A 12,147-nucleotide genomic window follows, 5' to 3' on the forward strand; every position below is an offset into this window, starting at 1 on the left:
CCTGTCCGTGTGTGATACGGACCGGAGCTCAGGCTCGTGGGTTGGATGGAGCAAATTCCCAATCGGCCCCTCTGCTCATGGGCTAAGTGACCGAGGGCTTGTCACTTCAACTCCGTGAGCTGTCATCCTCTCATCTATAAACCGGATGGCACGGTCACGCCCCGGAAGCACATTTTCCTTTCCATCTTTAAACGCATGTCCAATGCCCAGCACACGGTAGGCTCACCAAAGGCTCAAGCAGGGAGCACCCTTCTCTCCTGCTCCGCTGCCTTCCTCTCCTCATCTTACGATGCTGTCCCTAGAGCAGATGGAAGAGTAGAACTAAGCCTGAACCACCAACCTCTCAGGGCATCTCTCTTCTAACATCAGCCCCTCAAATAAGTCAGGACAAGCAGCACAGTTCTGCTAGCAAGGCAGACCCTCACTTTCCTGATGTTACTGCAGAAACACAAGAGTCCCAACTGTCCCTGGAGCCCAGGGCTGCATCTGAGTCCTCTACCTGGGGGAACCATGAAATAAAGCCAGTACACGAACGGCCCTAAGGCAGAGCTGGGGGTGGCGTGAACCAAGGGCTGCCTGTTATTAACGCACCAATGGGGAAGGGTGTCCACTGCCAGAGGCCACCAGGTGTGCCTGGGTGTGCTCTGCAGAGCCAGTGTGTAAAGCTGGGGGTGCTCATGGGTCAGCGGCGCCGAAGATGAACAGGAGGTCGAGGAACTCCCTTCCTTTGGCTCCCGTAGAGAAAAGGGAAGTGGGGCCCAGGAGGACCCAGGAGGCCCGCCTCCACGAACAAAGTGATTAAATGCTCAGCTGCCCTCAACCCAGTGGCCCCAGAAGCTGCTGCTGCTCTCAGGGCCAGGGCTCCTCTATGAGAAATGTCCTCGACGGGTCACTTGGTATACTTCTTTGCTCTCCAGCCAACTGAGCTCACATGGACAGGAGCAAGGACAGCCAGACTCCAGGGAGAGCAGGGCGGGGAGGTACCGACAGAGGGAAGTTTCAGTTCCTTCTGCAAAAGGCTCTAATGTGTGGGAGCCTTCCTGCATTCCTTGACTCCACACCTAGACCAGGAGGCTAACAAGGTCTCCACGGGAACCAGGGACGTTCCAGTCAGCGAGCACATCTGTCCCTGGGGCCTGCGAGCTGCCATCCATGAGCCATGGGTACAGGTGAACGCACACAAATGTGGAGGGGAGGAAATCTTTCACCCTGTTTAACCAACCCAGTGTGTTAACTGTCAGGGATGAACTAAGCTCTGGCTCTCTGGAAGGTGTCCAGGAGGACATTTCAGTCTTTCAAAGTCACACCGAGTGTCCGAGACTAGGACTTAGAACCTTGCCCACTCGGGCCTCAGAGACCAGAGGGAGACGTGAAAACAGACACACGACAGGATGCCCCGGTGAGATCTACCATGGGGGGCATAAGGCAGCACAGGATCCCAGCGGAAGGGACATGAGCTTCCTCCAAAGATTCTTTCCTGCCAATAGAGACCACACCCCACGATGGTGTGAGGAGAGACCCCTGGGGGCCCACCATACAACTGGGGCCCCTAAGCCCGAGGCCTCGCCCGCCTCTGTGCTTGAATCCCAGGGGTCAGAGGATATATTCTTAAGGAAGAAATGTGCTCTTGGCGTGATGCCTCAGGGTACTAAACCCACCCTTTACGATCACACCCGAACGATCACGTGCTTCCTCTGTGCTGGCTCCAAGCTGGCAGCCAGAGATCTGCCTCTGACAGCTGCCCAGGGCCGATGGCACTGCCCAGGCTCTACGGGGGGTGGGGTGGGGTGGGGTGGGGTGTCGGGGGGGGTGGCTTTCACTCACCAGACAGCGGGTCTTTGCCAATCATCAAGACATTGGGCAAATTCATTACGATCAGCTGCTGGAGAACTTCCTACAGAAACAAAGGGGAAAGGATACCATTAAGAACAGAAAACAAAATAAAGACTGATTAAGACAACTACAGTTTACCAAGTTGCTGGATGAGCGTGCCAGCCATTAAACAGTAACTATGAAAACACTGTATAACAGGAAGGAATAGTTCAAGATACCAATAAATGAAAAGTCAAAAAAGCGAATTGTGCTTCCGCCTTGATTATCACCAAATAAAAATTAGGTCTGCGTGTGTACAGAGACTTTGGGAAAAAGAAGATATATCAGATGCTAGATTAGCAGGATTAGGAGTTTCTTTTTAAAAGATGTCTTTATTTTTACGGTATGGCTTGCTTGTGTAATTAAAAAATACAGAATAAAGATTAAAGGGTTGCTATTGCATCTCTACAAGCTGACGATTCGGGATCCCAGCTTTCAGCAGGTCTTTGGTACAGGCTGTAAGTGAGACGTCTCTCTTTTCAGCAGTGACTTCCCTGGGGGAGGGATCAAGCACAGCTACTCTGTGCCCGTCAGAGAGGGGGCACACGGGAAGTGAGCTGCCTTCTGCCCTCACACCAAGGGCCTCTGAAAGCAGGCCCAGGCACCAGCCATCGGCCATGTCCCCTTGGGGTAGGGATGGCTAACGAAGTTCTCCTTGGAGTGTGCCGACCCACCACTCATGCTTCCCAGAGCAATTCTCAGGGCACGCTGGTCTTCCCTGCCCAGATGTGCCTTGCTTTTCACAAATCGGAAGATAAAGAAATCTAATTTTACAGCAGACAAGCAAGGTAGTAGGATTCATAAGTATTCTTGGTCTTACAAAAGTGGTCACTATAGAAACTCTTGACCAACAAAGCTCCTCTTATACCTTTAAAAAAAAATGTTTCCATTGAGACACGACTTTTTTTTCAGCAGTCGCTCTACTGATGACGTGATGAATCTCTGTACTCAGTACACTGCCAACCAGCGCTGATGAAGAAAAAGGGGACGATGAACGCAATCGGCTAATCCCACAGGGCCCAGCTGGACACCTCAGAGCTCTCTGAATCCTGAGAATGGTGGCCTAGGCAAGCACACCTGGAGAGGCCAACACCTTCACAGAATGTACAAAATGATCTGAGCCACCCTCCTTATTATCTTTCCCTGGCTCCTGCCACACCAGAAATTGAGGGGAGGGGATGCTAAACCAGGAGTACCCCACTCCCAAACACACGGGCCCCTCTGCACTCAGTGTTGGAGGATGTCTTTCTTTACTATCTGAGGTCACGTGTCACCGCATCAGAGATGGCCAATGTTTTCTCAAACAAGTCTCAGTGTTGGACAGAGTCTGAGCTGCGTTACAGCCTCAGCTCTCCTTCAGGGCTTGGAAAAGTCAACGCGGAAAAAACTGTTTCTCAATTGAATGAGCTCACCAGAGGATTCCACAGTCCCTGCCTGGGGGCAAAACACACACTGTGAGTAAAACCAGGTAAATCCACTTCTAGCAAAAGGAAGGACTCCCAACCAGATGGGTCCATTCTGTCATGGAGTCCCTATCCAGCCTCAACACTAAACTCAAGTGCTCAGCCCAACTTCTAGAAGATCTCCTTCTTATCACTGTCCGAACAGCTACAGTCCCCTTTGAAGTCTTGGCTGGTTTCCTCTGCCATGGTCCAACTGTCTGGAGCGCCAGCCCTGTTTATCAGGGTGCTTGAAGAAGGGTGCACACATTTATGAAGGAGATACAGAATGAGAAATCATCTTGAAGGTCTCTGCAATAATGCAAAGTGGTATTTTTATGCTTATGATTAACTAAGCAAAAGACTGCTGGAAACATTGCTAGAAAATATTGCTGGAAAATCCATGTTTTCTCCTTCCAAAACTGGATGGTTAATTCTGTCTAATCAGTATTTTCTAATTTTCCCACAAGAAATATGTATCACTTGCACAACTAAGAAGTAATGTTTTATTAACAATGTTTCATTGATGTGTTCCTCTCAAAACATCATGGGCCTCCCAAAAGTTAATCCAAAATTTGGGGGCCAAAGATACCCCCAAGACCTTAACTGCTCCCCCCAAAGGACCACCAATCACATTTCCAGCAAAAACAGGCTCAGAGGTTTGAGTACCAAGGTCAGAGCTGGCCAGCAGAAATACAACATGAAACACATTAATTTCAAATGTTCTAGTAGTCACCTTAAAAAAGTAAAAAGAGGGCTTCCCTGGTGGCGCAGTGGTTGGGAGTCCGCCTGCCGATGCAGGGGACACGGGTTCGTGCCCAGGTCCGGGAGGATCCCACATGCCACGGAGCGGCTGGGCCCGTGAGCCATGGCCGCTGAGCCTGCGCGTCCGGAGCCTGTGCTCCGCAACGGGAGAGGCCACAACGGTGAGAGGCCCGCGTACCGCAAAAAAAAAAAAAAAAAAAAAAAAAAAGTAAAAAGAAACAAGTGACAACATACAAATAATATACTTTAACTAAAGCAACATTTCCAAAATACTGTTTCACCACATAACCAACATAAAACCATGAGTGAGACACTTCACATTCTGTTTTCACACTAAGTCTTTGAAATCCAGCGCGTAGTTTACACTCACAGCACATCGCCGTTCGGATGCTAAACTGTCGTTGGAAACATGATCTGAATAAGCAGAGGCGCAAACCAAAGTTCTTCCAAACACACTTAAGAATTTTCCAGTAACCGAATCCAGTATCAGCTTTTAAATCTAAACAAATTAGAAATTCACTTCCTCAGTCACACTAGCCACATCTGGAGGCCCCGCCAGCCACATGTGACATGCTAGCGGCTGCCAGGGCTCTGCAACACTGGTGACAAGGGGACTCCCCGAGGAAAGCTGAGCAAATGCGTCCCCTCGGGGCGGCGGGGTCTCCAGGGCGACAGGCCAGGCCCTCCGGCTACGTGAGGAGGCTGCTGACGAGGGGCCCCTCCTGCCTGGTACTCAGAACAGAAAGCCACTGTGGAGACCGCAGCTGACACACTGGCCGGCTGGGCGGGCACTGGTCACACCCCGGCCGGCTGCGGGAGTGGGGACGGAGCGAGGATGGAGAGCACAGGCCCCAAGGTGTGCTCTGTGCGGCCCCCAAATTTGCCAACAAGCCTTCCTGGTGCCACCCGGGCCTTTGCAAAGGCAGAAACAAAGCACACTGTCACATCCCGAGGCCAGGACGAGGCATAAGGGCACACGCGAGCCTTGCGGCCTCTTGTCTCATCCCATCCTTGCGGCCTGATGGCAGGAGGGAAGAGTCAGGCTTGGGGTGCAGCCCTCCCAGAGACCCCTGCCCTCCACAGAGAACTGGGCTGTGGAGAGGCAGGAGCAGGGCGGGGGGTGGGTTTAAGCGCCGAGATCCAGAGCAGATTTTGTACCCCCGTCCCCTCTCCTCCGTGCACCTGCTTTAGGTTTGTTCTGAGATCCTAGTATAAGACGCTGGGGAAACCCCAGATTTTCCTTTTCATAAACTAAACTGCACTAACGGCATCCTGGAGGGACCTCATTGCCAACCGCTTTAAACAAACTAAAAGAAAAGTCACAGAAGTAGGTCAGAGCAGGGTGACGGTACTTGGATTCTCCTGTAGCAAGGGGGTCGGGGCTAGAAAGCGCTTTGTAAAGTACAAGGGGAAAGAACCCACCTGATCCCCGCCGCCCCGCCAGGCTGCAAATCTAAAACTTAGATCATATCGACTCTGAACTTCCTCCCAGGGCTGTCCTGACACAAACAAGGGCCTTACACCCGGGGGAGGGATGGGACGGGCAGGACACTCTCCAGGAAGCGTCTGGCACCTCGCACACAGCGTCAATAAGCCCAGAGACTCAGACTGCCCTCGGATTGACAGCTTCCTGATCTGGACCCTCCAGAGGCAACCTGGGGCGGGGGGCGGGGGGGACACGGGGAGTGCCGAGGGGCCGTCTCGAGGCCGTGGCACTGGCTCCCAGGGGTCACGGGTGGAGAGAAGTGCTCAGAACAGAACCAGGAAGCCGAGTGGAAGGAAGACGCTCCCTTCCTATTGGAATCCTCTTGTGACAAGTACAAACGTACGCAGTGGGGAAAATCCATGACACGGGAGGGGGTGCCCTGGTCCAGGCTTCACAGGTGACAGAGCTCTGCTAGTGGCAGGAAGGATGATGCAGGAGGCGGAGGGCAGAGTCCAGAGGCGCCAGGCCACGCGCAGAACCCACACGTGATTACAACTAAGCAGGTGGCCTGGGTGGTGGCAGGACCTCCCAGCCCCCGAGAGTAAACGAGACCAGCACCCAGGCGCGTGGCTTCCCTGAACCCACGACCCCAAATGCTCGTCCCTGCCGGTGAGCACGGCTCCCCACATGTCAGGACCCAATATGGGGCCCAGGCTGTGATTCCCAGCTGGCTCCGGGGGTCACCTGGGCCCGCGCCATCCCTCCTGTCACCAGCCTTCACACAGGCCAGCGCTCCGGCCTAAATGTTTCTTCCCTCCCCAACTCCCTCCGACCTCACTCCTCCCAAGGAAGCTCCGAGGTTCCCCGAGTGCCTGCACGTTATGTACAGGTGGTGCTAAGTCTGGAGATAGTGAGATCTGGGGGCTCCGTCACTGCCCTCTGGAGGTGGGGCTCTGGGAGAGGCAGGGGGACAGGGGGAGGGAAGGCAGAGGCTGGGGGCCGCACGGAGGGAGCTGGGAGGGAACCCAGGACGAGCCTGGACGCCTCACTCCACCTGGTCTGTCCCTCGGGCCAGAGGTGACCTGCGGTACCCGGGGCTTGCAGGTGAAGCTCATTTTCTGCGTGTCGCTCAGGTGTCTCCATCAAATTGTTCAGTCCCTGTGGGAGATGGGCCTCCTAATTCCCTTCTAGCCAGTCTCTATCCAGGACTTATAGAGCACCCACGGAGCCACGGCAGTGAACGTCCTGGAAGTCCTCAGGTAAGCCGTGCTTTCTCCAGGACCTCCTCCCTTGGTTGGAACAGGAGGACTCAGCTCCAGCCCCCCCAAAACGGACCCCCTCAACTTACCTCTGAGAGTAAGTGTGTGTACCCCAAAGTCCTAGCAAGCTACTTCACTACAAAACTGTCAACAGCAGAATATTAAATGGAGGCTCTTAAACACCCACCTTCAAAATACAAATCCAAGTATGACGGGGTGTGTGTAAGGGAGCGGCACTTGCGTACTTATGCCACAAACTGGGGACTGGTTAGGTCATGGAAGGTACGGCCGCGATCCTGGGTAGGAAGAGGGCAAAGAATGCTGAAATGAATAAAAGGATGCCTAACTGAATGTAGAAAAGTAAAGATATGCTAAAAAAGAAGAAACCCTCAAAGGAAATACACTAAAATGACAGAACTCTCTTTATTAGACTGATCAGGACAAGAGCAAGCTTTCCCAACATTTAAAAAAGATTCTGTAATGCGGTTCTAACACCTTCAATTATTTTAACCCTGTGGCACGGCTTCCCCCAAAGAATGTTAGCAGCATCTATTTACCAGATATTGAACCGTGAACATGACAGATCCACTAAAAAAAAAAAAAAAAAAAAAGCCTTTCTCCTGAGACAATTCACAACGTATCCAACATGAACAATGATGTGGATTATTGGTTCTTTTAATCACCGCCCCCACCCCCCCAATCAAACTGTATCCCAGCATCCCCCATCAGAAATTGCAAAGCCACCATCAGCCGGGAAGAAGAGATGCCAGCCAGGAGAACTGAGGGATGAGGGCAGAGGCTGGCTTACAGCCCTGGGCCCTGAGCTGGGACCTGAGGCAGGAGGCCCTGGGGGAAGGGGTGGGCTCTCAGAGTACCAGTCTCTGGAAAACGGAGGCCCAGGGATCCCGGAGAAGCTCACCCACCGCCTGAGGCAACGTAGGGGCCTCGCTGAAAAGGCTTAAAATTGTGCCAAGGCTCAGGTCAACCTTTGTGCATGCTCAAACAGAAAGGTCACTTTCTCCGCTGGTGGAAGAAAGGAAAGGTCCCGGAAAGTTGCAGGGTGGAAACACTCTGTGTGTCTGTGGCAAAGGTTATCTTCAGTTTCCATGGGAAACGCTGGGATTGTTGGATTAAGTACAATGATTTCACAACGAAATGGGAAGAAATCCTTTTCTCTTGCCAAATGAATTTTATGGCTCGACGTTTTGCCAGGAAGGAAGAATAAATGCTGCTAAATGCCTTGAGTGTAGGTGCATGGAATGACCCTCCTTGAGAGTTTGAAAAGGAGTTGTTAATATAGAGGGAATGAGAGGGAGATCCCAGAGAAGTTAAGACAAACACCCACACGAGGCATCCAGGAGGAAGATGATGCTCACGGTTGCCAAGGAGATCAGGACGGTCCAGACAGCAAAATGTGCAGTCCACACAGCCCAAGCAACACAGAGACCTATCCAATACTGAGAATCAGTAACACAAGTAATAACAGCTTTGAGTGTGCACCCAGCACACCTTTAAGTCTGGGGTTCAGATACTCAAAAACGCATACGAGCGGCCTAGCTGTGAGCTGAGAACTCTCAGCTGGCAGAAAAGGCAGGGAGGTAGACCGTCACAGCACAAAAGGACAGGTGTCAGAGCAGCACAGCACGGGGGGCACTGCCAAACTCTGCCCAGGCAAATCTGGGAAAACGTCTCAGAGGCAGCCGCCTCTAAGCTGGGCTGCGGAGAATGCTTAGAGTCCCGCAGGTGAAGGAGAGAGCCAGGAAATGTATTAGCTGCTAAGTGTGGCCAGCAAGTCAAACCTTTGGTTACAGTGTACTGTACATACTCTGCATTTCCCACTGGGGCGCTCTTTCACCCTCACACGTCACTGGTCCCGATCACCACCAGTCAGAATCCTACCCATCCTCCGAAGCTCAGCAAAAATGTCACCTCCTCCATGAAGCCATCCTTGATGCCCTTAATCACATACGAGTTTCTTTCCCCTCAACTCCTAATGTTTCACCCGCCCACTTCTGTGGCACTTTCACATTTTGCCTTGCCAGTGACTCCCCATGCACAGGCAGCAAAAAGCAGCTGAGTGACAGCTGACAAAATGAGACCGATCAGAAAATATTCCTCAAAATTTATACTGAGTGAGGTTTTATTCTTTTTCAAGTCTCTTTTTTGGAAGTGGTGTCTTCTCTTCCTCACATGAACGAGGGGACCAAGTCCTGAAAACTAACGACCCTGCTCCACTACTACAAGTTACTTGACTCCCCTGTTAAGTTACTTCCTATTTTACCCAGCCAAATCGGCCACCATGTGCCTGAGGATCCCACAGCTTGTAGATGTTAACCAAAGTTCAAAACATCTCGAAGTGAATTTGTAACGCTGGTTTGAATATGCCAGGCTTTCCAACTGTAAAATCCCAAATGTGGTAGTTTTATGAGCAAACAAAGCAAAGCAAGGGGAATTTAAAATTCCTCAACAGTAGACGTGACTCAGATGGGAAAGCCACCACACGTATTCCAATGTCCCCAGCGACTATTCCAGCGCCCCCGAGAGAGGAGGAGAGACTGCAGACCCCACGGCCATAACTTTTCCAGAAACCGCACAGCTAAGGTTGACACAGGTGAGGTGCCTCTGGGATTCTGAAAGGCTGAGACGCTCACACGGACAGACCTAGAAAGCCAGGAGCAGTATTCCTGGCAGTCTCTGCGCACATCACAGGGCTTACACTCCTGCCACCGATTAGCACTCCTCCAGACTCCCACCTCGATGTGGCCTAGAGGGGCTCCTGAACTCCCTTCCACAACATCCTGGCCCAAAGAGAAACACACACCCAAATACAGGGAGGGTCCCCTCTCTTTCCTCCTCCCAACATCACGTGAGGGGGTCAGGACAAGAACCACTAGGATTTCCAATCGGAGGGAACCACAGCACAGCACTGGGAACGGGACTGAACAGCGGGATGCAGAGCGAGGGCCAGGTTGGGTGCTCTGGGCTGGTGAGCTTTCCCCGAGACCACAGACCGGGGCACTTTCTAGAGTTAGCGCTTGTCTCATACCTTCCTTAGTGACAGCCTGATGCCTCCACCCCCAACCAATCATGCCTCCCTTGATGCTACCCGACCTGAGAGCAACGGGGACTAGACCCCCGAACGCAGAGACACAGCCCACGTTCTGCGATGTTACAGCCAGGAGAACGATTTTTTTAATTTAGCTGCTGAGCGGAGACGTAAGCCTGATGATTTATCCTCGGCCGCCTGTTCAGAGACGGGCCCACAGGCCACGTGCTTGTGATTCCATCTGGACGAGGGGCTCTCGTTTCCGCCACGTTCCCTCCGACTGGGGCAGGAAGCCCCGGCGAAATGAGTGGGTAATGAAGTGCTTTTATGTTAAGAGACTGTCACGTAAAGCTGCTGATAGACTCAGCCCATCTGTTCCACCTCGTTTCAATTAAGCCTGGGGTCCCCAGGGCTTGAAACCAGCTCAGGTCCGCACAAGCCTAGGAGCACCGGCTCCCCTAATGAGGCCACACCGAGTCTCAGAACCCAGCGATTTAGGGCCACCAACCTGGGCCATCTGCGGTTCCCAGATCGTCAGAAAACCCCCTACCCCTGAACACTTGGTGACTGCCTCTCCTCATGGCTGCGTTCACAGAAACAAACCAAGCCCAGCCTTTGTTCCCAGAGAGGAAAACAAATATTTCCTTTGAGCTGACCCAGGAGGAAGAGACGTGTGGGAAGGAACACCTGGAAACTCAAACACCAAGTGAGGGCAAAGCTACTCGCTGTGTGACCTCAGGCAAGTCACAGTCCCTCTGTGAGCCACACCCTCGTCCTCTGTAACAGGAGGAGGACCATCTCTAGGGGATGTCTGGCTCCTTTAGAGGGAGGGTGGGATGAGGGTGCTGGCACAGAGAAGGACAGCACATCTTTATAGTTACTAACTCAGGGCTGCCAACTCTGAAAACAGCCAAGCACCCACACGTCCCAGAAGAGCCAGGGGAAACCCACAGGGACGGGAGTGGAGGACAATTCAAATGTCCCCGAGAATGCCTGCCACCCTCCCTTTGGGTTGCTCTGATGCTAGGAAGCATCTGTGCTGAGTCCCTGGACCAAGGAAGGTGGTGGGGGCGGCTCCAGAAGCACGGGCAGGGTACCACATTCATCTCCTGAGAAGAACTTCTGCCCATAAATGGTGTCTCAGGAACCATTTTCCATGGTATATACAAGCCTCGTCACCAGCAGCTAAAGCTGGGCTCTAGGGAAGAACGTCTGCAGTGAGGCCACCAGCAAGCAGAGGGGCAGCGGGGCGATGGCAAGCTGGACCCACACCACCCCAGCCCACGGCAGAGGGTGGTGAGAATCGCACTCAAAACCAGCAGAGGGGGCTTCCCTGGTGGTCCAGTGGTTAAGAATCTGCCTTCCCATGCAGGGGACGCAGGTTCGATCCCTGGTCGGGGAACTAAGATCCCACGTGCCGCAGGTCAACTAAGCCCACACGCCACAACTACAGAGCCCACGCGCTCTGGAGCCTGTGCGCCGCAACTACTGAGCCCGCACGTCACAACGAAAGGTCCCACATGCCGCAACTAAGACCCGACACAGCCAAAAATAAACAAATAAATAAAGATTTTAAAAAAGAAAAAATAAAACCGGTAGAGCCTTATAGATTATCTACGGAACACAGAAACTGAGGCCTGGAGAGGAACATCACAGGGGTGTAGCGTCCCCATTTGGGTCTATAAAGCCAGGATTTCTCAGCTCTGCCCTGGGGCTCCTTTCCTCTGCCCCAAGGAGCTCACTTCTATTCAACAGTGTCTACTGAGGGCCTACTACACGCCATGACCAGGCTGCAGTGGGGATCTGGGGGAGGGAGAAGAAGGATTTAGAGGTTTAGGCAGGATGGGGAGGGAGGGTGGTCCTATCCTCACACTTCAATGCCCAGAGGGGCTCAGGGCTGCCCTGTCCTCTCTTCCCAGCAAAACAGCAGCATCCGTGCTTAGGGTTGATGCGAAGACCCTATTTTATGATGGTGAGGGATCCGGAAGCTACAAATCAGCAGCTGTAGAGTTCCCTTCCTCGGGCCTCTTGCAAAAGTTAACATTTTTGTTGATGGGCAGAGGGAGGGCACGGGGCTCACAGCCGGCACCACCTTTAGGGCAGAGCGCAATGTGCGGGGTCACAGCAGGGTGGGGACACCCGTCATGCGGGGCTGGTGGAGCCACCAACAAACACCACCAGGTCCATGGGACCCATCCTGCTCCCCTGCACCCTCGCCAGGTGGCGGCTCTAGGCTGGTTTCCTGGCACCGTCTGCCCTGGGCATGCCCACAGAGCTCAGCGGGAGAGGGGCGGCCGTCCCCTGTCCCAGCAAGCAGCTGGGCTGGGGATCATGCGTCTC

At 53.0% G+C, this 12,147-nt stretch overlaps 1 protein-coding gene across 3 annotated transcripts in view; it reads right to left on the reverse strand.

The window, feature by feature from the left end:
- CCDC88C (coiled-coil domain containing 88C) overlaps positions 1-12,147 on the reverse strand; it is a 127,341-nt gene that overhangs the window by 72,884 nt on the left and 42,310 nt on the right. For all 3 annotated transcript variants that reach the window (XR_014293892.1, XM_082618971.1, XM_082618972.1), the window contains exon 4: positions 1,825-1,894. Coding sequence is in view for 2 of the 3 variants with exons in the window: in XM_082618971.1 (XP_082475097.1) it covers positions 1,825-1,894 (70 nt within the window). In the remaining variant the exon portion in view is untranslated. The remainder of the gene's footprint in view (positions 1-1,824; positions 1,895-12,147) is intronic.

This window comes from Mesoplodon mirus, assembly GCF_964341445.2.
Source record: "Mesoplodon mirus genome assembly, chromosome: 4".
NCBI lineage: Eukaryota > Metazoa > Chordata > Mammalia > Artiodactyla > Ziphiidae > Mesoplodon > Mesoplodon mirus.